This window comes from Mastigoproctus giganteus, chromosome 6, assembly GCF_048544385.1.
Source record: "Mastigoproctus giganteus isolate SK-2022 chromosome 6, ASM4854438v1, whole genome shotgun sequence".
Lineage (NCBI taxonomy): Eukaryota > Metazoa > Arthropoda > Arachnida > Uropygi > Thelyphonidae > Mastigoproctus > Mastigoproctus giganteus.
In genome coordinates this window covers 221,783,532-221,811,035 of record NC_143580.1, presented here as the reverse complement: position 1 = coordinate 221,811,035, position 27,504 = coordinate 221,783,532, and the positions used below count along the sequence as shown (strand labels likewise).

At 36.8% G+C, this 27,504-nt stretch overlaps 1 protein-coding gene across 3 annotated transcripts in view; it reads left to right on the top strand.

Moving 5' to 3' along the window:
* Window positions 1-27,504, top strand: part of LOC150085010 (leucine-rich PPR motif-containing protein, mitochondrial-like) — a 380,604-nt gene that overhangs the window by 204,778 nt on the left and 148,322 nt on the right. For all 3 annotated transcript variants that reach the window (XM_090376735.1, XM_090376734.1, XM_090376736.1), the window contains exons 21-23: window positions 15,149-15,211; window positions 17,322-17,461; window positions 23,227-23,309. In XM_090376735.1, coding sequence (XP_090232861.1) covers window positions 15,149-15,211; window positions 17,322-17,461; window positions 23,227-23,309 — 286 coding nt within the window. The remainder of the gene's footprint in view (window positions 1-15,148; window positions 15,212-17,321; window positions 17,462-23,226; window positions 23,310-27,504) is intronic.

Here is a 27,504-nt window from a genome sequence, read left to right as displayed (position 1 = left end):
AATAAATGAAACTGGATAAAACTGATTGATTTCATGCCAAAACAAGTATAGATGGATACAAAGGCCAAATGGGGTCATATATTAATTATTAAAAGTGGATAATTATTAAACTTGAATTATGAAATGAAATGATATTTTTTTTTCTAAAAGATATGTGTTCACAGTAATTTGCACAAGATTGTATAACATTGTCATGAATAGTCAAACTAACAGAACAAACATCTGTCAAAAGATCTAAACCTCTCAAACACTTCCTTGTTCATTTCACAAATATGTGGTCTTAATGATATCCATTAAGATATCAGTCTACCAAGTTCCACTTACTCTTTCTGGGAAATCCAATTATTGGTTCATTCAACTGCTGTATATCTCAGTTTCCCTAATTATTTGCTATGATCCCTTTGCTTCAAGAGTGGTATTTATGCTCTGATATTCCCTATTACAAACTTCGTAATTTGGAATCTCCTCTTTCGATCTTCGCTGGCTTAAAATCTCTCTGCCGTAATCTGTTAAATTCATCTGTTGCCTCTATCAATCTCTCAATTGCACTAAGCAATGCCCCACCTTTTCCAGAAAAGAGAAATCAAAACCTGAACATTATAAACAACCCACTTGTAAAAAACAGACAGATTCACCTTCCTCTTTCAAAACCAAATAATAGAACACATTATCCAGTGGAACTTAGTAGAAGTTTTCGCAATAACATCGATGATCTCCATGAATTCATCCATCACTATAGACTTCTTGCTACAGAAAACAAATTTGACACCTCGAGTCTCACTTTCAATCAAAAATTATACTATATTCTGAGAAGACAGAGCTATCACAAATAATGCTGACTGAGGAGTAGCAATACTCACCCGAAGGTACTATCCAGATGACCTTTGAATTTCCCCAAACTGTCAGCCTCTACCACTCATGTAGGCAACTTGTTCCAGTAATTTATAACTTGCTGTCTAAAATAAAACTTCCTGGAGTCCAATCTAAACATTTCCCTCCATAACTTGAATTTATGTTCCCTAGTTCTAGCATCATTTATAACCTTGAAAATTTCGTCCTCATTCATTTTATTGATGCCTCTCAGAGCCTTAAACACCTCAATCAAATCTCCTCTAAGGTGTCTACTTTCCAAACTCTACAACCCACATATTCGAAGTCTTTCTTCATAAATATGCCCTTTTGCCGATCTCACCAGGCGAGTTACCTGTCTTTGCACCCTTTCAAGAAACTCGGTGTCTTTCTTTAGGCGGTCTCCATACTTGAACACAGTATTCCAAGTGTGGTCTAACAAAAGCCTTATATAATGGGATTATCACATCCCTATCTCTACTTGCAAAAGTTGGATAGATCATCGATAGGACACCATGGGCCTTCCTTGCAACCTATTTACAATGCTCAGAGAATTTCATGTCTGACCGTATCGTAACACCAAATCCCTTTCCTCCAAATGGTATCACTCTGACACTGGTTTCAGTTTATCTTCTGCCTAATCATTTATATACTACTCAGGAAATTGAAGATCTTGTTTTACTGTTACCATCTCCATTTTGTTTACTAGGCAACTTCAATGCAAGCCATCCACTTTGGGGTTCCACAGACAGACAAGGAAAGTTTATCAAAATGCTGATCAACAGGCAGAATTTATCATTACTAAATACTGGCTCTCCTACCTATATCTGTTTCCCTACGGGATCAACATCTGCAAGAGACATTTTCATTTGCTCTCCAATCCTCTTTCCAAGTATAGAGTGGGTAACTCTAAATGATCCTTATAGCAGCAATCATTATTGTTAATGTGCAAAATTCAATCATCCTATTCCTTCCCAACAGAAAATCCAATTAAATGGATATTTTCACGAGCTAACTGGAAAAAATACAGAACACACATCTCATTTGACAATTATATCATCCAGTCCTGTTCCATCGACAGTGTTACCGAGCACATCACAAATCAAATGCTGACAGCTGCATCTGCTGCAATTGCACAATATCAAGTAAGAAATCGGCAAAAAATAAATTACTGGTGGAATAAATTGCAACAATGGAAAAAAAGAGAACAACAAAGCGTGGAATCTATTTTACAAACATCCAACCACTTCCAGTCTTATTAATTATAAACGTAGAGCAAAAGCTTGTTATATGACACGTAAAGCAAAAAAGAAAGTTGTATTAAATTCACATCTTCAATTAATAAAACTACTGATATCAGATTGATCTGGAGAAAAATGAAATATTTAAATGGTAAATTTCCTTCTTTATCCGTCCCACTACTGAACTGGAACATAGGAGCGCTCTACTAACTAACAATATTGAAATTTCACATAATTATTTAATGAAACAACTTTTGAGCATACAGGCGAGTAAAGCTCCTGAGGTTGATGCTTATACCTGTATACCTGTAAGCACATTGAAAGAGGTTTATAGTGATGAATTAATTCATGGATATCATCAGTGTTATTTTAAGTGAGGTAACAAGTGAGTGCATTGAACCATTGAGGCTAATTATGAGAGTATCACTTGACTCAGGAGAGGTTCCGTTGGATTGGAAAAGTACCAGTGTAACTCCAATAAATACATAAAGACGATTCTAAGAGTGTAGTGGGAAATTACTGACTAGTTGGTCTAACTTCAATATTAGGGAAAATCATGAAGACAGTGATCATGAGTGGAATTCAAGTTAATGGTTATTGTTCAGATTGGGTTAATGTAAGAAGTGGGGAACCCCACTTCTTACATTAGAAATGATAGAAATGGAATTTTAAAGGATACACAGCATGATTTTATAAAGAGAAAATCATGTTTAACAAGTCTGGTTAGCTATTTGGCAGGGTCACTCATGAATGGGATTTAGGGAATAATTTCGATATTGTTTATTTAGATATTCAGTAAAGCATTTAACTCAGTCCCAATGGGCGGTTGCTTTATAAGCTGGAACAGGTTGGAATCACAGGGAAAATCCTTAGATGGATAGCAGGATGGCTTCAAAGCAGGAGGCAGAGGGTTGTGATAAATGGTTATTCTTCAGATTATGTTAATGTAAGAAGTGGGGTTCCCCAGGTATCAGTATTGGGACCACTGTTGTTTTTGATTTTCTGAAATGACATCGATGAAGGGATACATGGCATGTCTAAATTTTCAGCGATGTAAAGATTGGTAGGGTAGTTAATGATCACTGCCAAGCAGAGCTGCTTCAGCATGACCTAGATAGACTTCAGGGATGGCCAGAAAAGTGGCAGCTTTACTTTAATCCAGCAAAGTGCAGGGTCTTACACCTGGAGAATAGTAATCCCAAAATAACTTATACACTTGGTGGAGTTGAACTAAAGTCAGGAGTTGGAAGAAAGGGACTTGGAAGTTATGATACAGTCAGACATTAAGTTCTCCTAGCATTGTAGACAGGTTGAAAGTAAGGCCCATGGTGTCCTATCGATGATTTATTGAATATCTGCTACCAGAGATAAGGACATCATAATCCCATTATATATAAGGCTATTGTTTCCCATTATATAAGATCATTAGCATTAGCAAGGGCACATGATGCAAGAAAGCAAGCTTATATAGCATCAACCAAAAAAAAAAAAAAAAAAAAAAAACCCTTATTTCACCCATCCCCTCACTCCAAATGTTTGTCAAGTTCTGCCTTGAATCTATTTAAGCTAACTTCTACAACGACAGATGGACGTTTGTTCCTGCAATCAACCTCCCGTTGGCTAAAGGCAAACTTCCACACATCTATCCTACAACCGTCTTTCCTCAATTTGAATTTATGCCCTCTCAGGCAATTATTCTAAGCAAGAGGAAGAATCCCATCAGCATTCAGCATGCTCAAACCATTCAAGGCTTTATACACCTCAATCAGATCACCTCGCAGGTGCCTAGCCTCCAGACACCACTGTAATTTGCAAAACTTAAGCCTTTCTTCGTAAGGGCAACCCTTTGTTCTCTTCGCTAATCTTGTCGCCCTTCTCTGTATTCGTTCCAACAGCTCTACATCTTTCTTAAAATGAGGCCTCCAGACCTGTATACAGTACTCAAGGTGTGTGTCCTGACCATAGCCCTTATATAAGGGGATAATCACCTCCTTATCCCTGCTAGAAAAATTCCTGTATATCATTGACAAGACACTATGAGCTACTCTTGCAGACTGTCTGCACTGCTCAGAAAACTTCATATCTGCCTGCACAATTACCTCCAGGTCCTTTTCATTCTCTACCACTGTCAGTGTAGTACCACAGAGTTGATACATCACTCTGGGGTTGCTGCTTCCCATATGTAGTACTTTACATTTTTCAATGTTAAACTTCATTTGCCACCTCTCAGCCCATCTGTTCAACCTTTCCAGATCCTGTTGCAGCAGCATAGCGTCGGTAGTGTCCTTAACGACCCTGCCAACCTTTGTATCATCTGCAAACTTGGACATTAAACTTGATATCCCATCATCAATATCATTCATAAACACCGAAAACAACAACGTACCCAACACTGAACCTTGAGGAACTCCACTAATAACATTAGTCCACGTTGAGCAGTGTCCATTGATTACCACTCTCTGTCTTCTGCCACTCAATCAACCCCTTATCCATAGCAGCAATTTGCCTCCAATGCCACACTGCTCCAATTTGTGCAGCAGTCTTCCATGTGCAACAGTATCAAAGGCTAAGATCCAAATATATGATATCAAAGTTATTCTTTGCATCCAGTTCCTTTGTGACACATCATAGTATCCAATCAAGTTAGTCAGACAAGATTTCCCCTTAACAAACCCATGCTGTGTATGAGCTCTAACTGAAGTCTTGTGTAGATGATCCTGCAATGCTTCTTTAACCAGTGCCTCCATTAATTTCCCTGGAACAGAAGTTAAACTAACAGGTCTGTAATTACCTGTGTCTCCCTTTGATCCTCCTTTGTAGATTGGGGTCACATTTGCACATCTCCAGTCCATGGGTACCTACCCTGAGTCCAGGGAAGCTCTCATAATTATGGCTAAGGGTTTGCTTACTTCCTTGCCGCCTCCTTTAATATAACTGCCTTTCTTATGCTTAACTTCAACAATTCCTTCTCCACTTTACTCTCAGTTATTACAAGATTATCTAGCTTACAGCTGGATAGTTACCTACAGGAGGAGGGAAATGCACAGATATTCTATTTCCTTTTTTTTTTATTATTATTTAGTAATTACAGGTGACCCTCCACTTAATGCTGTTAATTCGTTCTGGAAAAACAGAGCGCTAAGTGAATCCGCGCTAAGTGAGCGCAGCTTCCCATAAGATATCATATAAGAGTAACATATGTATTTGTGAGTTGCGGTCGTTCCATAGGATATTTCCTAATCAATAATAAACGGTAGTGAAAAGATGCACAGATGTCGGTCAAAATATTTAACATACAAATATTTGTACATATAAAATAATCTGCATTATATACATATATAATTATGTGGTAACTACTTACTTATCAAAATTAAACTTAAAATTCCAATTAAAATCATGAATTTAATTGATCTAAATTGATTTAATTTAATCGAATTTAATCATGAAAAATGTGTTGAGGTTGCACTTTGGCCCTCTTCCTGGTAAACTAAAAGGGGTTTCAATTTTAAATCCCCACGCAGCATTACCACCAACAATAAAGTCAACCTATTCTTTGCCACTTTGAAACCTGGCATGTTTTTTTCTTCTTTCAATATGAAACTTCTTTTAGGCATCTGTTTCCAAAAAAGTCCTGCTTCGTCTATGTTAAAAACTTGTTGAGAAGTATAACATGTAATGCTCCTCTTCAATAATTTTAACAAGTTATTTTTTGAAAGTTTCGGCTCCTTGATCTGCACTTGCGGCTTCTCCCTGGATTTTAAATCTATTCAACCAGCCCTTACTAGTTTTAAATGGTTCCACTTTTTTTTTTTTTTTAGGTGAGTTTTCTTTTGTCTTTCTGGCTGCTAAAATTAACTCTTTATTTTTTATAATTGTTCTTACAGTTAAACCTGCCAGTCTTAAATTATGGCTCACATCTGCTTGTCGTTGGCCAGAATTGATTCGCTTCAAAACATCTAATTTAATTTTCAAATTCAGTCTTTTTCTTACATTTATAGTCTTCGTACTGTGTCCAGACATTGTTTCTTTTTCATTCTTATCTGCCGTTATTAACTCTTCGAAAATGTAACTGCGTTGGTTACATTAATTACGATGCAATGTTCAAGTAAACTGTCCGTTACGCACAATATCTAATACTGTACTGAGTGATGACTACTCTTCGGATAAATGCATATAATGCAAATATTACAAGCAATATACTTCATTTTTTAAAATGTTGATCTCTTAACTACGTAACAAGTCACTGTATTAGCGTGCGAGAAAATTTCACTGAACGTGGGAAAATTTCTCAAGTCAGCGTGGGAAATGTTTAATGCTGTTTTCCTATTCATTTTCAAGCTATCGACCCCATCAAATGAAACGATTTCATTAAATATGCCAAAAATGCAATCTGTAAAAGAGTGTTATAGCGAATCAGCGTAAAGCAAACTGCGTTATAACGAGGGCCTGCTGTATTTATTTTATTTTACTCTTTCTTCTTTTTTTTTTTTTTTATGGCTGGTGCAGCATAAGCCTTAGGCTTCCTTGCCCCATATGAGAATGGTATTTTCTCAGTTGTCTTCTTCACATGCTTATGATCAATCATTTAAAAAAATTAAAACCATAACAGAGAAGTCCAGACTGAATTTCACTGACACTTATGTTTTGCCTTATAATCAACCATTTACCATGATTGAACTACAGCAATCTCTTACCAACTCAAGAAAATGCTGCTGGCCTCGATGGGATATACTATGTATATCACCACTTGTTCCTCGAGTCCCCAAACTTGATTAACAACGATCAATTTGGATTCTGAAAAATCAGTCATCATTAGTTCTCATGATTAAAGTTGAAGCAAACATCACAAATGCATTCATCAAAAAGAAACATTTTGTCATGAATGAACATTTCGTCTTGACATTGAGGAAGATATCAAATTTAGCAAACTGATAATATAGATCCTTTAAGATAGCAAACAGAGAATGTACAAAGGGTACTAGGAAAGTTTTGCAATACAGCTTTGTTTATTTAATTTTTTCAAAGTAATTTCCTCTACATTCAGTACACCTCTCCATCCTCCGAAACCAATCTTTAAACCAGTTCTGCCAAGTTTCACTAGGGAGTAAAGCACACTCGTTGTCCCAAGCCCGTAGAAGGTCCTCATCACTGGAAAACCGCCTCCCTTTTAGCTTCATTTTCACATGCGGGAACAGTGCAAAGTCGCAGGGAGCAAGGTCTGGACTGTAGGGAGGGTGCTCGAGAAGTTTCAGTCCTGTCGTGGTCAAATATTCGGTGCAGGCTTTGGCGCGGTGAGCTGCAGCATTATCGTGATGGAGGTACCAGGTGTCCATTCTTGACTTTGGCCGCAGGTTCTTCATAGATCCAATGACTTTAGGCAGGCATTGTTCAGTATACCACTTAGCTGTGACTGTCTTCTGCGTGTCCAAAACGACACGTTCCACAATTCCACTCGATTTGAAAAATACAGCTATCATTTTCTTCTTTACAGATCGGGATTTTCTGACAATTACGGGTGTGTCGTCATCATCAAAGACTCAAACTTTGTTTTGAGCCTCGGTCGGCAGATCGTAATAGTACAGCCAAGTCTCGTCACCTGTCACGATGTTGTTCACATACCGAGATTGTCTCTTATCAAACTTTTTTAACATCTCCCGGCACCAAGTCACACGTCGTGTCATCTGCTCTTCAGTCAGTTGATGCGGCACCCAGAGAGAACAAAGTTTCTTCACGTGCAAATGATCTTGCAGAATCGAACGAATTGCTGGTGCATTTAGGCCCAAAGTATCCTCTATCTGTTGGTAGGTCACTCGCCTGTTTTCGGCAAGCAATTTCCTCACAGCAGTAACGTTTTCCTCCGTAACTGACGTTCGTGGCCTTCCCGGCCTCTCAGAATCCTCCAGAGTGAAATTTTCCCTTTGGAATTCTCTATACCACCTGAATATCGTTGTACGATGTGGACAATCATCATCTAGTGCAAGAGTCATTTCTTCTAAGCACTGGTCTATGGTTAAACCACGCACGAAATTATACCGCAAAACTGTCCTTATCTCATTTCGTGACCACGATGCCATCGCACGCACTTTACACTCTCACTACTAATGAATAACTCAGCCCATCGACTTGGCACGGCGGCTACTATGCACGTATGAACATGTCTCAACATGCAGCAACAATCAGCTTCCTGTGATTCATTGTTGCATCATATTGCAAAACTTTCCTAGTACCCTTTGTAGATCCTTTAAGATAGCAAACAGAGAATGTAGATCCTTTAAGATAGCAAACAGAGAATGTAGATCCTTTAAGATGCCGAAATGCCATCACTTGGAGTTTCGGCATCTTAAAGCATCTACATTCTCTTGACCTGAAAGCCATTATTTTATTCAGAATTTCCTACAAAGGTCCTTCCAAGTTTGTTATTGGGGAACACTCTCTAAAAACTACATGCAAGAAGAAGGATTCCCACAAAAGTCTGTTCTCAGTACCACTTTGTTGTCTGCAATTAGAATGAATGATATAATTGAACTCATTCCGAAAATTGTGGATTCATACCTTTTCACCAACGATCTCACAATTCCTGTCAATTCCTGTCATTCTCAAAACATGAACTACATTGAGAGCCAACTGCAAATATCAGTTAATTGCATCCAAACATGGATAACACAAAGCTGTTATAGACTGTCCAGCCAGAAATCTACTGCCATTCACTTCTGCCTCAGATGTAAAAGCATCCTGAACCCAAACCCCACTTGGATAACCATCCTCTATTAATAGCTAATAGTATTCGTGACTATTAATAGTATTTTTGACAGCAAGTTAAACTACCAAAAGCACATCGAACATCTCCAGACTGCTTGTCAAAAAAAACTATACGTACTCAGTCTTATCAGCCACACCCTGGGGATCAGATTGTTACAGCTTGCTTCACTTACACCAGTGTACAAAGAAAGTGCATCACCCCTTAAAATTGTAATTATTGTCCGAATAATTAAGTATATGGCAATATTTCTTACAGATTAGCATTAGCATTAGTAGAGGCATTTGATGCAAGAAAGCATGCTTTCTTGCATCAAATGCCTCTACTAATGATGCAAGAAAGCATGCTTATGCAGCATCAGCCAAAAAAAAAAAAAAAAAAAACCCGCTTCCACTTCACCTCTCTGTTCGTTCCAAATACCTGTCCAGCTGAGCCTTAAACTTATTTAGGCTATCAACTTCTACGACAAGGGATGGAAGTCTGTTCCACCAACCAACCACCCGCTGGCTAAAGGCAAATTTCCGCACGTCTATCCTACATCTGTCTTTCCTCAGTTTGAATTTATGCCCTCTCAGGTGATTATTCTGAGCGAGAGGAAGAATCCCATCAGCATTGAGCATGCTCAAACCATTCAAGGCTTTATACACCTCTATCAGATCACCTCGCTGGTGCCTAGTCTCCAGACACTGTAATTTGCAAAACTTAAGCCTTTCTTCGTAAGAGCACCCCTTTGTTCCATTCACTAATCTTGTTGCCCTTCTCTGTACTCGTTCCAGCAGCTCTACATCCTTCTTGAAATGAGGCCTCCAGACCTGTATACAGTACTCTAGGTGTGGCCTGACCATTGCCTTATACAAGGGAATAATCACCTTCTTATCCCTGCTAGAAAAATTCCTATATATCATTGACAATACACCATGAGCTACTCTTGCAGCCCGTCTGCACTACTCAGAGAACTTCATATTTGCCTGCACAACCACCCCCAGGTCCCTTTCATTCTCTACCACTGTCGGTGTAGTACCACAGAGTTGATACATTGCTCTGGGGTTGCTGTTTCCCATGTGTAGTTTAACATTTGTCAATGTTAAACTTCATTTGCCACCTCTCAGCCCATCTGCTCAACCTTTCCAGATCCTGTTGCAGCAGCATAATGTCAGTAGTGTCCTTGACAACCCTGCCTACCTTTGTATCATCTGCAAACTTCGACATTAAGCTTGGTATACCCTCATCAATATCATTTATGAATACAGAAAACAATAATGGACCCAACACTGAGCCCTGAGGGACTCCACTAATAACATTACTCCACGACGAGCAGTGTCCATTGATTACCACTCTCTGTCTTCTCCCCCTCAGCCACCCCTTTATCCACAGCAGCAATTTGCCTCCAATGCCACACTGCTCCAATTTGTGCAGCAGTCTTCCATGTGCAACAGTATCAAAAGCCTTTCTAAGATCCAAGTATATAATATCATAGTTATTCCCTGCATCCAGTTCCTTTGTGACTGCATCATAGTATCCAATCAAATTGGTCAGGTAAGACTTCCCCTTAACAAAACCATGCTGTGTCCGAGCTATAGCTGAAGTCTTGTTTAAATGATCCTGCAGTGCTTCTTTAACTAGTGCCTCCATTAATTTTCCTGGAACAGAAGTTAAACTCAGGTCTATTACATTAGATAAGGTTGACATGCATAGGTGATGACGTAATATTGCATCAGCTGTTACTTTCAGCTATATTAGCACGCTCTGCAAGAATTGCAGTCATTCCTTGCTTGTGTCAGGATGGCGAGTTACATGCAGTTGACGCCACAAAGAAAGAGTGCCATTGTTGCTTTACTTGAGGAAGGATGTTCTTCCTGTCATGTTGCTTATAGAGTGTCATGTAATCAGTCAACAGTGAGTAGATTTCTTTCCAAACTCAATAATGCATACATAATAATTTGCCTATGACCATTTCATTTTTTCCCTGCTAATTACCAAATCTTTGCACTCAGCAGATACTAGAATGAAGTGCTTGCTGAATGAATTATGTCTGAAAAAAAAATTCCTTGTCAATTAGAAACCTTTTAATGTTGTAAGAGAATACTGTAATATTTCATTGTGCTTATTATCCAGCACATTTTAAAAAATAATCATTTTACAATCCGGAAATATTAAAAAAGTACTGTTTTTAATATTTAAGTGAATCGAGAGAATCTTTTAATTAAGTGAATCTTCCCCCATATTTACGATATAGGATATGCAGTGTCATTCATAATTTTTGTGAAATTTATTTACTTATATATTATTATTATTATTATTTTTTCATTTAAACCATTACATTAATTAGGCTTAAATAGACTTAAAATAATTCATTGCTGAATTTTTTGTGTGTGTGTGTCTTGTGAACATACAGGAGTGTTCACAAGTGCACTAACAGTCAGAAGATGCCTCTTCCAAATGAGACTTACAGGTACTAATAATAAAGAAAATTGCTTGGTACCCTAAGTATTTTCTTAAGTGAAATTTTCATTAACACGTTATTCGTTGTACCACGTGGATATTCCATATAATAGGTTACTTTGGGGAATCTTTTTAATTAAAGTTTTTTTTTTTTTTTTTTTTTTTTTGTGACTTTGGTTAGTCTTGTAAAAAGTTCTTTAAAAATATTGATTATTTTTCATTTTTCATCAAGAAGTGGGCTTATTATAGAGCATAATAACAAAAAAAAAATTGGTGGTCCTGAATATCAGAATTTACTCGCCCATTGTGGAAGTTAATATATTAAATAAAATGCAACAGAGTAGCTCTCAATACTGAAAACTGAGTTTGAGGAGGTTCTTACAACAGTGACAAATGGTGGAATAAGTATATGCATGATGGAGTCTCCTCTGAAGAGGATTATCCTCCATCTCTCTGTGTAGTAACATAGTTTTCATGGTTAATTATCATTTCATCTAGATATACACTGGTGCTCAAAGAAAGTGCACCACCCCTTAAAATTGTAATTGTTGTCCGAATAACATAAGTATATGCCAACATTGACACGCATAGGTGATGATGTAATATTGCATCAGCTGTTACTTTCAGCTATATGAGCACTATCTACAAGAGTTGGTCATTCCTTGCTTGTGTCAGGATGGTGAGTTACGTGCAGTTGACACCACAAAGAAAGATTGCTATTGTTGCTTTACTTGAGGAAGGATGTTCTTCCCGTCACATTTCTTATACAGTGTCTTGTAATCATTCGACAGTGAGTAGATTTCTTTCCAAACTCAAGAATACTGGTTCTGCTGATAGGGGAAAAAAGGAACCGGACGTAAATGAGTCTCTACTCCAAAACAGGAGTGTGTTTTGAAGCGCTTATGCTTTAAAAACCGTAAAGCTTTGTCTGAGCTGAAAAGAGAATGGGAAGAACATACAGGAGTGTTCACAAGTGCACTAACAGTCAGAAGATGCCTCATCAAAAATGGACTTGTAGCCTGTCATTCTAAGAAGAAGTCCCTGCTCACACAAAAAATGAAAAAGGTCCGATTAATTTGGTGTAAAGAGCATGTCAAAAGGGCCCCCTGAGCAGTGGAAGTCAGTTATTTTCTCGGATGAGAAGAAATTCAAATTGCATGGCTCATGGGAGACAAATGATATGGTGAAGAATACCATCCAGACTGTATGGTGTCTACAGTGAAATTCCCTACCAGCCAGATGATATGGGGGTGCATTTCGTATCGTGGAGTAGATATAACCTGCAGTTTATAAAAGGTTCTGTAAATGCCAATGGATACCTGGCTATATTGGAAGGCAAATTGCTGCCATCATTAGAGATCATTTCAACCTGCCAAGTAACTGCGTCTTTCAGGACGACTCTGCTCCTTGTTGTCGGGCGAAAAGTGTAAGCAGGCACTTCTGTAGTTACTTTAGCTTCATTTCTGGATTAGAGATTCAACACTAATGTGTTTACATTTGTTTCAGATGAAAAAATTGTTGGAAGAACAGTCATCACGAACTATCAGTTGATTATCTTCAGAAATTGATCTTATCAATGTCTTGACGGTGTGCTGCTGTCATCAGGGCCAGAGGCAGTTCAACTAAATATTAGTTTGCACCTGGTGAACTTTTCATTTTGTTTTCCATTTAAATGATAAACTGAAACAAATTGAGGGCTTCTGATAACATTTCAGCTGTAATTGTCATGTTTACTCAAACTGTAGTATAAAGGTTGCAAATGCTCATTTTGTAATATGAGAGTGCCTGTCAAATATTACTTCATTTTGCCTTAACTATTAATAAATATCTTTTGTTTATATTTCTATTTGTGATGCTAGTCATTAATGTAACATACCATCATGAAAAAGGTTAGAAATGTTAAATTTGTATGTGATGCACTTTCTTTGACCACTAGTGTATATAGATCCATAATCAGATCATGCCTGGACTACAGTATACCTGTCTTAGATTCTTCTAGGGAGAGTGCTTTATTTCACCTCAACCCTATTTAAGCTCTTAGGACAGCTCTAGGTGGGCTGACCGGGCTAGCCAGGTGGGCAAAGTGCCTGCCTGGCAACCCAAAGGTCGCGGTTTCGATTCCCGCCTCGGGCTTGGATCAAAGTACTGCAAAAACCTTGGGAGGTGCATTATGGCCACAGAAGCCTATGCGCCAACAACTACCAAAAAAAAAAAAAAAAAGGCTCTAGGTGCTTTCAGAACATCTCTAGTGCAAAGTTTGTATGAAGCCCACAAAGCTCCTCTAAATATCAGAAGAAAAATGCTGTTGCTGAACTATGCAACCAAGATCCAAAGCCAGGCAACCCATCCTAATTGGTCAATACTTAATGATCTGCAGTTTACCTTTTATAGAAATAAACCACAGGCAATTCAGCCTACTGGTATTAGGTTAAAGAAACTAGCAGATGATTGGAATTTACACTTCAGCTAAGTTCTCCAAGATCCTATAGATTCCAACCCTCCATGATCTGTCATCATGCTATCTTGTGACAATTTTTTCCTCCAATGGGGAAAACAGTGTCTATCAGACTAACATCCAACAGCTACACATAGTCAACGCCCATACTCAATGTTATCTTGACTTCACTATATATATATACTGACAGATCGAAGTCTGCTGAGTAGATTGGTTGCAGCTGTGGTACTCTCCCTGATACTACTATTTCTCTATCTCTTCCCATACAATGTAGTAGTTACACTAAATTATATGCCATAAAGCTTGCTATAGAAATGTTTTCCCTCCATCATTCCATAAGAGCATAATATACACAGACTCGCAAATTTCCTTCTTAGTCATGCAAAACACATCTTCACCTACTCATCCATTAATAAAGCTCATCAGGACAGGGTTGATTCATCTCAGAGAACACCAGCAAAAGGTTGTCTTCTGCTGGATCCCAGGCCATAATGGAATATCAAGAAATGAAATTGCGGATGCTGCTGCCAAACACTTATCCAGCACAGCCCCAACAAATTTCCTACTACCGTTTGCAGATTGTAAAATGAATATTCAAAGTATATGAGTATATCTAAAGGTCAATGGATACTTCAATGGCAAGCACAAATTCATAATAAGTTCTTCCAAATTAAACCTGTACCAAAATTATGGGCTGCAAGCTTCATTACAAATAGACAAGAAGTAGTAATTCTAGCCAGAACCAGAATCAGCCATACTCTTTTAACCCATCTGTTTCTTTTGTCAGGAAATGTCTCTCCTCAGTGTAATTACTGCCATACACTGCTTACAGTCAAATATATACTTTTGGAATGTACTATATATAGTAATGCTCGTCTAGTGTCATTCAGTTTTCTGGCAAACTTAAAAGAACCTTTGTCATTTAGCCATATCATAGGTGAAAAATCAAATCTCTCAGAATTTTTCTCCTTCCTAAAATGAATAGGATTATATAACTGCGTCTATAGCAACCAACACAGGCAGTATGAACCACTTTCATAGGTGCAATATGACATAAGTAGCCATTGCACTGAAAACCACATCAACAATGACTTCCAGAACTTTAGTAATTGAATCACATACTACTCATTTTATTAATTAAAATTGATTACTGCCTACTAATGCTGATTACTATCCTAAATTTTCCCTTGGAATGGTTTCAGTTATGGAAGCATTGTTTACCTTTTGTATGACTAGAAAAATAAAAACAAATCTTATGCTATTTTAGAATTACCATCTTTTTAAGAGTGAAATTCAATAAAATTGGATGCCAAAGGTATGGTTTTTTTCTGAAAATTGTTTTGTTTACTATTTGTTGGTATGTTGAGTTAAAATTAATTTAGTAATTATTTTTATTATTTTTAGGCTAAAGGGATGAACACAAGAGGAACCTTACGCCGTCTGCTACAGAATTACTGTCGTGTTAAGGTAATGTTTATGACTAGTTTTCAGTTATGTAGCAAAAATCAGAAATTCAAACATTAGATAAAGTGGTGCCTAAAAATCATGAATAGTAATAATTCTTCAAACAAATATTCAATAGAAATATAAAAATCTTATAGCATGTTCTAGAAATGTTTATAATTACTAGAAATCTACTGATACCAGAAATCATTATGGACCTTGTTTTATCAAAATCTTCAGCATTCCTATAGTATCAGGGAAGAAGCAGTGTGCAAAATGGTTTTATTGTTCTTATTATAAATGATAATGCCTGGAAATACAAAATTAAGAAATTTAGATAGTTTCTTAGGTTGGAGAATTCTGGCTTCCCTGCAAGATAACAAATCTTATGCTATTATGAGACCTTCAATTCAAATAATATGCGGACAGCATGTTATTTGAATTGAAGACCTAGATGGTGTGTTGTTTACTGAGAATCCAGATTTGCTCTGCAAGGTGATTCAAGATGTACGCTCATCTGAAGGAAATCAGGGATATGACATTTCCTCGTAACACCATTGAAAGGACACTTATGGTTAAAAGGAAATGTGCTGGTTGGGCAAGCATCTCTCTGGGTTGACATACTGATATTTATGTGCATTCAGAGAAGCCGTGGCTGTGTATAGGTAGTAAGACGACATCTTGTACTCCAATGTGAGACTAGTACAGGAAAGTTTTTTGATAAAGCCCAACTGCATTGTACCAGATTGTTTGAGAGCTATATAGGTTAACATCATTATCTATTTGGCTTGACCAATGTGATCTTCTGATTTCATTCCTGTATGGCATACTTTGGTTGCTCTTGGAAGATATATTGTTGACCTCTAACCATTGCCACAATCTCTTCAGGAACAGAATTTTTGCTAAGTGGGGATTATTGCCCCCTGGGCTTCTTGATAGCCTCACCAGCTGTTTACCAATGACAGTTAGTTGAAGTGGATGGCCCCTTTGACTTCGGTGATGAGCAGTTGACAACCATGACTTAATGAAAGAAATGGTTATTTTCTGTGTAATAATCTGTAGTACTTATTATAGGTCATATATTTTCTTAAGTTTCATTTGGATATTTTCACTGGTTCCTGCTATTTAACTCTGTTTTGTCAAAGAAAATATGTGCTTACATATTCTTTCTTCTCTGCATATAGTAATAAATTTTGTATTTTAGCAATAAATCAGCTCATACACCAACCATAAGAATAAGTATTTTACTGTAACTAAAATATTTACAAATTAAAAATGAAATAAAATAAATATTTACAAAAACTGCTATTATATTAAAATAAATTATGTACATGTGATAAACATTAAAACTGTGATGAGATCCTTGCGATAAAATACACTAAAATAAACTGGATTAAAAATGATAAAAATCTGGAGCTTTCGGAAGCATCGGCTTCCTTCCTCAGCAGTAACAAAACTTCCTGCAGCACATCCATATATAACAGGCTCATGGTACTTATACACATGGTGCAGTCGGCGCATGGTCTGAACTGGAAGTGGAAACAGCTCGGGAATGTGTCAAGCAAAACCGTTCATCCGTACTTAGGATAATAGTTTCAAACAGAGGATGCATATGCATACCTCTGCCCCTATTCATAATATTGTGGTCGGATGAACAGATTCGTAGGCTCTAGAGCCATTTATGGTTCCAGAACCCATGCGCCCGATCCACAATAACCGCATCCTCTTTTAATGTTTTTCACATGTACATAATTTATTTTAATATAATAGCAGTTTTTGTAAATATTTATTTTATTTCATTTTTAATTTGTAAATATTTTAGTTACAGTAAAATACTTATTTTTACGGTTGGTGTATGAGCTGATTTATTGCTAAAATATGAATTTGCCCAACCTCAGAGGCCTTTTTCAGGATAAATTTTGTCTTAATTATTTTACTATCAGGTTTATTAAGTGTTTTACAAAAGTAAGCTGATATGCATTTCATAAGATAAATTTTAACATTGGGGGAAAAATATAAGCATTAATGATATTGTTAGTAACAAACATGATGATGTCATTATCTCCAGTAGATATATAAATTTGTATTGTTATTGAATTTTTTGCAATATATACTTTGTTCATTTTTTTATTAGGACTTTGATAAGGCTTTGGAGATAAAAACTGAATTGGAAAATAATGGATTTCGTTTATCACCAGCTATGCAGGCACAGATCATGGATATGTTTGTAGCTAGTGGCAATCTAGAAGAAGCTCTTAATTACAAGAAATTGATGTGAGTGCAGATTTGTGAGCATGATTGTTTTGTTTGCATTTAGCTAAATAATAAGGTTATATCAGAGATCTTAATTACAATTAAGTGTTATTACAGTGGTCAATAATTGCTTTATTATCAGATTTGAAATATGTAATAAGCTAAAATACACCAGTTCTGTGTGTAATGCTCATGTATTACATGCATATACCAAAAGATTTTTTAATAAACCAGAATTTTTGAAATCTTAGCAACATGAATAAGCTATATCTACAGTATCACATAGGCTATAGCATTTTTTGCTTTACTGTGTTTGTTGTGCAGAGAAATGCACAAGGAACACAGTAAATGTCTGCAGAACTTCAGGCAGTATCTGGGAAGGTATAGAGGTTACTCTATGATTTTACTTGTAAATTTTCATCCAGTGAACAAACTAGAAGCGTACTGCTGCTCCTGCCCACCTGGCTATGGAGGCGCCTTCCAAAAAAAAAAGAGAGGTGCCTCCATAGCTAGGTGGGCAGGAGCAGCAGTACGCTTCTTGATTAGACCATGGTTCAAGCCCACGACCACCAAATACAGAGGATGCGGAAAGGTCAGGGAATGACCACCACATATCCCTGGAGCAACATGGCCTTGGTTGCTAATGCTCCTAAATAACAAAAAAACAAACCTTCCAAAACACGCAGTTTAATAAATTTAAATAAACCAGCATAGCAATATGCTGATGGCTTACTGAAGTTGTCTACTAGCCAAAACAACCCACTCCAGTTAATTTTAATACATATTAATAGGAAACTAATTAATTATTCAAATAATTACAGGCAGTTCTCGATTTACGAGTTTTTTTGCCCCAAGTGTCTAAGTATCAACAAAATCGAAAATATGAACATTAATAGCAAAAAATTAATGTTAAACATTCATAAATACCACATTCCAAACCACATGCATAGCAATACAATACAGTTTACCCGTTTTACGATATTAATCCATTTCAAAGACGCCATCACATCGTTAAAATATCGTAATGTGAACCCAATAACACATTGTTTTTTGGTAATTCGTTTCAAGATCTCGGAAGTTGAAATTTTTGCTGTATAACTAAGATATTTAAAATATCTTAGTTATACAATGCCATTTTTAAAATGACATTGTATAACTCTGATGTAGATGTCAAAAGACCTCTGATGTAGTGCATAAAATAAAAAGCCGACCGGGCTAGCCGAGTGGGTAAAGTACCTGCCCGGCAACCCAAAGGTCGCGGGTTCGATTCCTGCCTCGGGCTTGGATCAAAGTACTGCAAAAACCTTGGGAGGTGCAATATGGCCACAGAAGCCGATGCGGCAACAACTACCAAATCAAAAAAAAAAATAAATAATAAAAAATAAAATAAAAACAATGTTTATTTGAAACCAAAATACCTCAAATTTATTCCAAGAAATCTGGCAAATATGCATAAAATGTCATTTTTAGGGTCATGAGCTTAAGGCCATATAAAAGGTCGTGAGGTGGTTTGTAAATTGTATTAGTTACCAATTCAAATCATTAATATGCTTAAACAGTGATAATGATGAACGCTTTCATCATTATCACGTGTTCCATTATAAGAATCAATTTTAAATCTGGCAACCCAAAGGTCGCGGGTTCGATTCCCGCCTCGGGCTTGGATCAAAGTACTGCAAAAACCTTGGGAGGTGCAATATGGCCACAGAAGCCGATGCGCCAACAACTACCAAATCAAAAAAAAAAAAAAAAAAAATCAATTTTAAATGGCTTTGTGATATTTTTCTAAAGCACATTTCTGGAGGTCATGACCATAAAACAACAAAAACAATTTGCACTTTCTGGTTTATTGGGCCTTTCTGTTACTGCAAGAAATTATAAATTGGTAGTAAACTCTATCTTCTTGCATTTGCAAAAATACCGATAGCTGGAATTGTGTGGTTTTTTACATTATTATGGTGAAATGTGTTTCCCCTTTACTGAAATCTTCAATTGTATAAAAAACAAATAATTTTCAGAATCTTCTCTTCGTTCATTTTTTTAAGCTTCGTAAACTTGTTACTCCACGCGAATCATGCTAGTTGCAATTTGCGTATGCCGTTAAAAAATGCTTATTCATGCAATCATGAAATTTATAATTAAAAGAGAAGATTATCTTGGAAACAAATGCCTTGAAGCATTTCTGAAGAAGATGATTCCTTGTGCAACAAACCAACGAGTGCCGAGCCAATAATGAGTGATCAACCAGTGTGCATTTAGTCGATGATGATGAAGAATAAACATTCTTTAACATTTGTAAGTCATAAATAATTTCTTTATTATAATAATTTACTTGTGTTACAGGCTACATTTTCATTTCTTTGGATAAATCAGTCATTGTTTAAACAAACTAATTAGCTAACTAATTTCATTGTTGAGATATTAACCCCTATTTTTAACATGTCTATGGGATTTAATTCCCGCTTTATGCGTGCGCGCTATGAACAAATTAACTCGTAAAGTCGAGAACTACCTATATTTGATTATAATTAATTATGTTCTGTTTATTATGCAAGTAGTTGATATGTTTAATTTAGTTTTTAATTATTTGCATAGTTTGTAATGTTAATTTACATTTGGTGAAAACCTGTCATTGGCTGGGTAAAAGTTTAAACTTACTATGGGGGGGGATAGTGACCATGGGATCTTTAGGATTTTGAGTTTAGCTTGTTCATTGTTTTCTTTCTGTCTTCAGATTGTGTACTACCATCTCTTGATATTTGGGTTGATAGTGGTCAGTGATCGAAATACAATCCTTTTTGAAGTTCAGAGCTCTGATATTCCCTTGAAAATATGGTGCTTGTGAGTGCCCTGTTTCTGTTTAATTCCATTTATTTATTTATTAGAAAGTGGCACTCATATTTTGGCTGTGTGGTTGTGAGGATAAGTCTGCTTGGGAGAAGATGTGTGTTTGCACTACTGAGAATAAGCATTGCTTTGTCTTTTTTATATTCATGATTTTATTTTATATTGAATAATAGGGTATCCTTGTACTCGGGTAGTAGCAGAATTGCACCTTGCCAAGTATAACCCCAATTGTAGCATTAATTGGCCACATTACTTCATGGTAATTAGTGTTTCTTTTTCCAGAGTAGTCTTGAAGAAAACCGTGTTTGTTTTTATAGTAAAGTTATCTTTGGTAAATTTCCAAAATTAGAATGTAAGGTGAGCTTGAAAGTATATTTCTTGCCCTCTCACAGACTTTTTTTTATTTAAGAAGAATCTTAATTCGACCAGCGAGTAACAGAATGAATATTTCCATCAGTATATAAAGGAGATGCAAAATAAGATGGCAGGGAAGCTAGAATATAAATATGATGGCAATTTACTGCTCGTTTTAGGAAACGATACTTCTGATGTAGTGCATAAAATAAAAACAATGTTTATTTGAAACCAAAAGACCTCGAATTTATTCCAAGAAATCTGGCAAATATGCGTAAATCTATATAAACATTTACATTTGTGTTAATATTATGCTATTTCATTCACTTTAATCGAGTTTTGTTTATTTCATTACAAAAATGTAAATGTTGCTATTTGGATAAATTAGATAAAATGCACAAGTAAGAAAAAAAAAAAAGTTTAATTTTTCCCAATTTATGGAATAAAATCATCCTGATAGAATTTAGCTTGTTCTAATTTCTAATATATTAATTTAATTTCTAATATGTTACCAACCCTAATTTGTAAATTCTCCTCTAAATTCTAATAGTAAACCATTCTTATTAGTTTCATTTTATAGGCTTGTTATTATACAAGTGCAGGTTCCTTTTTTTTTTTTTTCTTTTGGAGCAGTTGTTTTAATACTTTACATTCTCTTAAATTTGATTCTTGATAATTATTACACAAAGATTAATGGTTATTATATTTTGACAGGATAACATAGTTTCCTGTCAAAAGATAACTTTTTGCTAATATTAAAATAGGATTTAAATAATTTTGCTTTATATATATATATATATGGGTATAATAAATATTAAGTAGTTAAATTTAATTTTAGTTAATTTAACCAGAATATAATACTCTACGTATAGCAGTTTTTGCTTGCCCTCCATGACAGTACAGTGACTTAGCACTTATTTGGAGAGGTGTGAGTTCAAATCTTGTCAAGATTTGAATGCTTGCACCTCTCCAATGAGTGTCAGTGCTGTGGAGGTAGGCAAGAACTGAGAGTTGTCTTGAGTATGCTGTAATTTTTATACATACAACACACAGATCAATATGTGAATACATGCTAGTACAGATGTAATTCACAAACTACCTCATGCATTGGTTGTCTCAAAGTGAAAATATTCTGTGTGTAGTATATACACTGAGTGATCACTGAATTATGACCACCTACGTAATACTTCGTATGTCCTCCTTTTTCCCTCAGTACAGCAGCTATCAGACATGACACTGATTCAATAAGATGTTGGACACATTCGAGAGGTATGGCCAACAAAGCTGTGCGTAATGCGGTTAGCAATGCAGGTATGGAGGTGATTGGTGTATCCAGATGTCTGATATGCCTTTCCATAGTGTCCCAAAAGTGCTCTATGGGATTGATATCGGGGGAGTTTGGAGGCCAATCGATATGTTGGAAGTCAGAACAACTGTATTCCTCCAACCATTCCTACAACAAGTGCCAGATGGCTTGGCACATTGTCATCTTGGAAGACACCATTGCCATTCAGGAAAATGTGTAACATAGTGGGGTGTACACAGTCAGCAAGCAGTTGACGATAGTGGAGACCAGTGATACGCTGTTCCACCTGCACCAGGGGTCCAAGTTCCTGCCAGTGAAACATGCCCTACACCATACAGTTGCCCCCGCTGGCCAGCACTTTTGATACCATGCATGATGGATGAAGAGTCACGTTGTTGATGCCAAATCTGTACACAACCAGGTTGTGTTGAATCTGTAACCATCCAGGGTTTGGAGTAAATAATGTGACTCATCCGACCAGCACACCTTCTTCCAGTCTTCTAACGTCCAACTTGCATGCTCTTTGCACCAGGCGAGTCTTTTACGCCGATGAACCTTGATTAGGAGAGGATGCTGTAGGGGTCGTCTGCTGGTATAGCCCATACGTGCGATCGAGCGACGCATGGTCATGCCAGATATTGTTTCAGGTCGGCCCATGTTGTATTGGGTAGTCAACTCTTTAACAGTGCTGCACCAGTTCACCTGTGCGAGTCGTCGGACCCAGCCCTAACCTCTAACATCAACCTTTCACTGACCTTTGCAGTTTTGCCGCCGGGTTGTTGTTTGACCATTTTGACTCCAGTCCTGGTACACTTTAACAGTGGCAGCTCTCAAACACCCCACCAGTTCAGCCATTTGGGAAATCGGGGCAGCAGCTTGTAGAGCTCCCACAATCTGTCCTTTATAGTCCGATAAATCCTTACTTTTACCATCACCCTCGGAATTTTACTACCTACTGAACCACTGACACCTTATCTATGCTATGTATGTCGACTAACTGCGCACTCTTGAACTTCACATGGTCAGCGGGTCGCATTCAGTTTTCATAGGGGTGGTCATAATTCAGTGATCACTAAGTCTATATATGTTATATAATTACAAATAATATATTATTATATAAGGACTACATAAACTGTCATGCTGTCACCAAAATAGTTAATGATCTAAGGATATATTATAATGTTTAGAGCATTTGTAATGGTTATATTGAAATTTAAAACTATGATTGGTAAAATTTATAATTACTTATATATTAATGATTGAATTTCTTTCTCTGCAGAGAAGCTCTTTCAGAATTTCGAATAGATAGTTACAAGATTTTCAGTCTTGCTGCACTGCTTGTGAAAAAAGACATGATTGAAGGTAATTTTTTTTTTTTTTTAATGAAGAACTACATGTTCAAAACTTACATCATGCTCTTTTATGAAATGTTTCATGGTTTCTTAAAATATCTGAATAAAGTTATTATACTGTGTTACAGGAGCCTGGCAGGGAAAAAATCGCCTGTGGAAGCACAAATAGAGACAGAGGAATGCAATTTCTGCATTAATATTTTTCACATTTTGGGTTTTTTTTTTTTTTAATGGAACAAAATCTTTCATTCTATATATCAGCAGAGTCTAGTATGATTTCCCAAAGTGACTCAGAGGTGAAATTCAACAAGGAGCAGCTATTAGCATTAGTAGAGGCATATGGTGTAGGAAAGCAAGCTTATGCAGCATCAGCCAAGAAAACCCCCCCTTCCATTTCACCCCTTCATTCATTCCCAATGTCTATCCAGCTCAGCCTTAAATTTACTTAGCCTATCAACTTCCACAACAAAAAATGGAAGTTTGTTACACCAATCAACCACCCGCTGGCTAAAGGCAAATTTCTACTCATCTGTTCTACAACTGTCTTTCCTCAATTTGAATCTATGCCCCTCAGGTTTGTAATCTGAGCAAGAGGAAGAATTCCATCAGCATTCAGCTTGCTCAACCCATTCAAGGCCTTATACACCTCAATCAGATCACCTTGCAGGTGCCTACTCTCCAAGTGCTGCAATTTGCAGAACTTAAGCCTTTCTTGGTAAGAGCATCCCTTTGTTCCCCTCACCAATCTTGTTGCCCTTCTTTGTACTCGTTCTAGCAATTCTGCATCTTTCCTAAAATGAGGCCTCCAGACCTGTATGTGTACTCTAAGTGTGGGCTGACCATTGCCTTGTATAACGGGATAATCACTTCCCTGTCCCTGCTAGTAAAATTCCTATATATCATTGACAGATTTGCTGAGCAATTCAGATGGGCTGCCCTGGCAGCCCATCTGAACTGCTCAGCAAACTTCATATTTGACTGCATAATTACCCCCCAGGTCTCTTTCAGTTTCCACTTCCCTGAGTGTAGTTACCACCTAATTGGTACGTTTATGTTGGGTTATTGCTACTCATATGCAGTACTTTGCATCTGTCAATGTTAAACTTCAGTTGCCACTTCTCGGCCCATTTGCCCAACTTGACTAGATCCAGGTGGAGTAGCATGTTGCCTTTACTTTCATTAACAACCCTGCCAACCTTTGTATCATCTGCAAACTTAGACATTAATCCTAATATATCTTCATCAATATCATTGATGAATATACAAAACAACAATGGGTCCAGCACCGAACCCTGGGGAACTCCACTAATAACATTTGTCCCTGAAGAGCAGTGTCCATTGATTACCACTCTCTGTCGTCTCCCACTCAACCATCCCTTTATCCATTGTAGCAACTTACCCTTAATGCCATACCTCTCCAATTTGTACAGCAGTCTTCCATGTGCAACAGTATCAAAAGCTTTCCTGAAATCCACTTATATGATATCAAAATTATTTTTGGCATTCAGTTCCTTTGTCACCACATCATAGTATCTAATCAAATTGGTAAGACAAGATCTCCCTTTAACAAACCCGTGCTGTGTCTTAACTATTACTGCAGACTTGTCTAGATGATACTGTAATGCTTCTTTAACCAGTGAGTCCATTATTTTTCCCAGAAGACAAGTTAAACTAACTGGTCTATAGTTACCTGTGTCACCTTATGAACCCCCTTTGTGAATTGATCATACATTTGCACTGCCAGTCCATGGGAACCTCCCCTGAATCCGAGGAAGCTCTCATAATTATGGCTAAAGGTTTGCTTACTTCCTTTCATGCCTCTTTTAATATAACTGGATAGATCCTGTCCACCCCTAGGCGCCTCCGTAGCCAGGTGGGAAGGAGCAGCAGTGTATAGCACACGCTTCTTGATTAGACCGGGGTTCGAGCCCGTCACCACCAAATACAGAGGATGCGGAAAGGTCAGAGAATGACCACCGCATAGCCCGGAGCAATATGGCCTTAGTTGCTAATGCTCCTAAAAACCAAACAACAAACAAACAACAAACCTGTTCACCCCAGATGCCTTCCTTAAGTTTAACTTCAACAATTTCTCCTCCACTTTGCTCTCAGTTATTACAAAATCACAGCTCCCTGTTAGTTTGATAAACTTCTGGTATTCCCCTCATTGAATAACTCCTCCTGTGTGAGCGTAGATGCAAAATACTCATTCATACATGATGCAAAATGCTCGTTCAGTTTATTAGCCACCTGAGCATGATCATCAATAGTCAACTCATCTATGTCAAGTGGTCCAATCTGATTCATCCCTTTCCTTCTAGAGTTTACATAAGTAAAGAACTCTTTTCTATTTTTCTTTGTATCCTTTGGGAAGATTTCTCGTAATCTGCCTTTGCTTGCCTAACTACCTTTGTGACTCGATTAAAGACAAGCTTATATCTGCCATAGGCTTCTGTGTCACCTGATAATTTATATGCATCCCATACATTTTTCTTCTGTGCCATGAGCCTCATTAATTCATCTGACATCCATTTAGGCCTGAACCTTGAACAGTATTTCTTAGTCGGAATGAAAAGCCTAGTTGTCTCCAAGATTAATTCCCTGAAGGCTTCCCACTTAGAATTCAACGTTGGTAACATCATCAGTTGATCCCACTGTACAGAATTTTAAAACTGTGAAAACCCTGTAGTCACCTTTACGAAAGCAAACGCCCTTCCCTTTAGCCTTAATGGTAGTTACGTCTTTAAATAATTCCCATATTAGTACATTGTGATCACTGTCACTCAGTGGTTCCTTTGTTTGCAAATCCTTAGTGCATGAATAATCACTGCTGATAATCAGATCAAAAGTATTACTCCCTCTGTTAGGTAACAGCTATCTGTTAGCTTAGTATAGTATAGTGTTATCAATTAATCAGTAAAATTTATTATTAAACTTCATTGTCAAATTGTAAATCGTACTTTTTTAACTAAATACATATAACAACTTAGATTTTACAAACATAACATTATTAATTAATACATAACTTGATAGGAGATAATACTTAATACTGAAATATATATATATATATAAAGATTTTATATTGTATGTAGAAAGTGTGAAGAAGAAGATTTGTTTTAAGCCTATAGAATCTACGGTATACACCATAAGTGAACTCGACTAAATGGAAAAGGAATGTAGCGATAATATATGATATGAAAAAGAAAGAGACAAGAAATTTAAAAATAAAAGGTGAAAAGGTGACCAAAATAAGATTACATTGCAGTGTTTTTCTCACACACACACACACACACACACACACACACACACACACACACACACACACACACACACACACACACACACACACACACACACACACACACAGGGTGTTTCAAAAGTGATGGTCAATAATTTAAAGGTGAACTGTAGAGACTACAATATGGGAGGAAAAAAAAAAAAAGCCTAGGAAACATGGGTCCTTAACTGAATCGTTTTCAAGATATTGCACATTTCTAGTTGGAATCCACCACTGACAAGGTGAACTGTACAGAGTTGGGATCCACCACTGACTTGTTTGTTTAGGGTAGGTTATGCTCATTCTCTCCCTTTCCACTTAAATCCTATGAATTTTTGTATTTGGGGTCATGAAAAAAGTTTGTACACCTCTGACATTAACACAGTTGAGGAATTGCAGCGGCGGATTGGAGCCTTTCAGCAAATCAGAAATTACCCAGGAATCCCTCAGAGGATTTGCAACTCAATGCAGAGATGACTACAAAGCTGCATACGGACACAAGGACAGCATTTTGAACACCTTTTGTAACATCCTGTAACATGTAACATCTATAAAATCCTGTGGTATTATCTTAGAAATGTATTAAAAATGTATTATCTTAGGTTTAATAAAACCACCCTTAGCAAAGGATTCACAGCTTTTTGCTAAACTAGTGCTCCCATAGTCAGTGGCAGATCTTAACAGAAAATGTGCATTATCTTGAAAATGGTTCATTTGCGGCCCGATGTTCACTGGGACTTTTTTGCTTATTTTAGTTTGTACTTTTCACCTTTAAATCATTGGCCATCATTTTTGAAACACCCTGTATATATATATATATATATATAATTATGAATAAAAATTAAAATTAAGTAAAGAAAGAAAATGGATTTGAATTTGAATAGAGATAAAATGAAATATCGATAATATGAATTATGGATCAGGGACA